Raw genomic sequence first — 3,619 nt, 5'->3', positions numbered from 1 at the left:
GGAGCGAAAATGAACCCAACAAAATCGGTCGGGACCTGGCTGGGACCATGGCCATCCAAGCCAGAACTATTCTTGGGTATAGCGTGGTCAACACACATCTCCAACTACTTAGGGGTCGGATTGGGCAGCACGCAGCTCAGGACAGGCGTAGATGGCATACATTTGAACACGTTGAGGGCGAAGCTTCCAGAATGGTGGGGGAGGTACGTACCACTTTTGAATAGAGCGCATGTCAGCAATGCAGTGTTTTTTTCAACCGTTTGGTATTCAACGCAAGCGGTGCCGTGTAGGCAGCTCGATGTACAGAAAGTGCATAGATTCTGTGCAACGTTTGTCTGGGGTTCTGGTTTCGAAAGAATGCGCCGGAGCAACCTTTTCATAAGTAGGCAAAAAGGAGGACTCGGATTAGTAAACTTAGAAATAAAACTAAAAGTGCAGCGGTTTCTTGTTTTCCGAAACCGAGACAAAACTCCCGCGCTGGTGGCGGCGTTCCGACAGCTTGGTGGACACTACCTTGCCCCCTGGATGAAAGAAACAGATGGCGCTCCAAAGAAGTGCTCGACGCTTCGCTACTACAAAGAGATCAGAGATGCGATCAGGTTTTTCGAAGAACGCTTCTCATGGGAATATCTAAACAAAGTAAAGAGGAGACGTCTTTATTGGGATACTCTAGACCTCGTAATGCCGCCTCCAATGTATCGCCAAATGTTCCCCGACGCCGAAAGATCGGACTTGTTTAAAAGGTTAAGTGTTTACCCTGTTCGCCCAGGCACAAGGGACTTTTTTGTGCACTTCCACACGGAAGTCCTGGCGGTTAAAACATGGGAGGAACAAAAGGGTTTTTATTTGCCCTGGGGCGTGAACTGTGCTGTCCCGGAGACGTTGCAACACACGTTTTTGTATTGTTCTAATGCCGAACTCTTTTGGGCGCAGCTACGCGCAACGTTAAAGATTAAGCTGTACCCAACATGGCACAGCATGAAGTTTCTTGTCACTCCTGATCCGCAACAAAGCAGGTGTTACGAACTTCTCTCTCTGATGGGTCTGCATGCGATATGGAACTCGCGCACCGATCATACTTTGGTGCGTGAACGCGGAAAATCGACGTGGCGCCACTTTCTAGATGGTTTCAAGTATACGTCATCGGTCACCAAAGAAACCTCTTTTGAGGAAACAGAGCACTGGGAGAGATTCCAATCTCTAGTGAAGTAAGGACATTGCAGACCGCAAGCAACCCCTAGAGGGCTGCCGCCACGCTGATCGGTTGAGCTGCAGTTCGTTTCAAATGTCATGTAAATAATTATTGTTGTAAGTTGTGTCAAAAGCCCTGACCTTTTAAAATGTAAATAGCACCCAATACTAAAATAAAAACGCCAAGCTGGCAAAAAAAAAAAAAAAAAAAAGCGCTCTCGTGGCCTAACGGTTATCGCGCGTGCCATCCGCGCAGAAAGCCAGGGTTCGATTCCCGGCTGCGAAGACGCATTTTTGTTGATTCTAACGTATTGTTCTGGTAAATTAGAAAGCCGTGTTGATGATTCGAGGGTAGAATGTTCGACACGCCGAACCTTCTACGCCGATTGTTCCAGAAGCCCAAAACTGACGCGGGCAAGCCGGAGTCAGTTTCGCCCCAGCGTTCGACTCTGTTGTCACGCCGACTTCGACGCCCTGTGGCGCTCTGCTTTCTACAGCTACTTTTTTTTTAATTTTTCGGGGCGCAAGTTTGCCCCCATTAAACGCTTAGTTTCTCTAGTTATTATCACCTCATCGCTCTTCATTCGTGATGTTTTGATGGAAGTGGGGCAAAGCCAGCGTTCGATTCCCGGCCGCGAAGACGCATTTTTGTTGATTCTAACTTAATGTTCTGGTAAATTCAACAACTGTGTTGATGATTCGAGGAAAGAATGTTCCACACGCCAAACCGTCTACGCCGATTGTTCCAGAAGCCCATTTTGATGAAGGTGCGGGGTAACGCAACTGATTACAAGCCAAATTCAACCATACAAAAACAGCTTAGGAGGGCGGAGAAATATGATATTCCCAGAGTATATACGAATTATGGAACACAATCAAAAAATTATTATGTTCCAAATATCTTTAATCAACTTCCTGGCAATTTACATGAAATGCAGTTGTTACGTACAGTAAAAAAGGAGATATTGAAATGGTGTCAAAGCAGATCGATTTGAATTTGGAAGTGTGCCCTTATATTATATCTATGATCTCGCCTTGTCACTCATGTCAAGCAATTTTGTCGCTTCTTTCCTTATTACTGATTCACAGCCGCTGCTCGTGTTGGCTTTTTTTTAACGACTTTGCTGTTTAACATTTATTTTCAAATATTTCCTTGTAGCTTTTGCGTTTCATTATTGGCTTAGTTTGTGGCTGATTCACAAGCAATGTCTAAGGTATCTTTTTCACATATTTATATATTTTTCATGATTCTTTGCGCTGAGATAGAAATGTATTGTGTTGAGCGTTACTTGTAGTTTTTGATTTTCGCTACTTCTGCGTGCGGTGTTTCTTCTTCTTACGCGGGATGAATGTAACGGATATGATTGCACGACGCAAAGTTCTATCCGCGAAGTGTTAATGATTATTAGGCAACAATACGACACACCACGGGTTCTCTCAATTTAGTTTGGTTTTATTCTTGTTGTATCCCTTTTTTTTGTAGTAATACGTCTGGGGCGAGGAAGCACTTACAGAATTGGACTGCCCTTTCTCACACAGAGAGCACACATGTGCTTAAGTGAGACGGTTCTCGCAAATGAATTTTGAAAGAAACCTGAAATAAACTATTCTATTCTATTTTATACCCGTGAAGCGTACACCTACAAAGACATCCCGGCTAAGTGAAGTGTTCAGCCCCGGAAGGCTATCCTCCGCAGAAAAAACCGACACTCGATCAAGTCGCCGCAACCAAGACCTACCCCCGAACTCAGGCCCCTGCCACAGAAGCCAAGGAAAAAGACCGCAATAATGACCACTCCACCCGTCGTTGTCGTACCCGTCACTGCCCGTGCGCCCACGGCCTTCCAGGGTGAGCCTTATGAAGACATCGAAGACTGGCTACAGCATTACGAGCGAGTTGCCCAGCGCAACCGATGGACGAACGAACAGCGCCTGCAGAATCTTGACTTCGCGCTTCAAGGGTCGACCAGGCACTGGTTTGAGATTCGCGAGACTTTCTTATCTCTTGGGTCTCCTGCAAGGATGCCTGAGACGAACATTCACCGAACAATAGCGACGGGAGAGGGCCGAGGACATTCTTCGAGTGAGGACCCAGGGAACAAACGAAACTATCACCAGTTTCGTCGAGGATTTTCTGCGCGTGGACGCTTGCGCCGACCCTCAAGCCACCCACGAAAAAAAAACTGCGGATCCTGATGCGAGGTGTGAAGGAGGACGTCTTCGGTGGTCTTGTTAGCAACCCCCCTTCGACCGTCGAAGATTTCGTCACGGATGCCACGAACATAGAACGTGCCCTCTTATCGAGAGCAAGCCACTACCATCGGCACTCAAGTGACGCTGCTGCTTCTGCATCGGGCTACGATATCAGCCCCAGCATCCCCGGCTTTCGCGACCTCATCCGTGAAGTCGTAAAGGAGGAGCTTAAGAA

At 46.9% G+C, this 3,619-nt stretch overlaps 1 protein-coding gene across 1 annotated transcript; it reads left to right on the top strand.

The window, feature by feature from the left end:
- Positions 1-681: 681 nt before the first annotated feature.
- LOC120844434 lies at positions 682-1,212 on the top strand. Its single transcript, XM_042286429.1, has one exon. The coding sequence runs from the start codon at positions 682-684 to the stop codon at positions 1,210-1,212; it is 531 nt and encodes a 176-aa protein (XP_042142363.1).
- Positions 1,213-3,619: the final 2,407 nt, after the last annotated feature.

This window comes from Ixodes scapularis, unplaced genomic scaffold (genome assembly GCF_016920785.2).
Source record: "Ixodes scapularis isolate PalLabHiFi unplaced genomic scaffold, ASM1692078v2 PGA_scaffold7__128_contigs__length_106722199, whole genome shotgun sequence".
In the NCBI taxonomy this organism is placed as follows: Eukaryota; Metazoa; Arthropoda; class Arachnida; order Ixodida; family Ixodidae; genus Ixodes; species Ixodes scapularis.
This window is presented reverse-complemented; position numbering and strand designations above follow the sequence as displayed.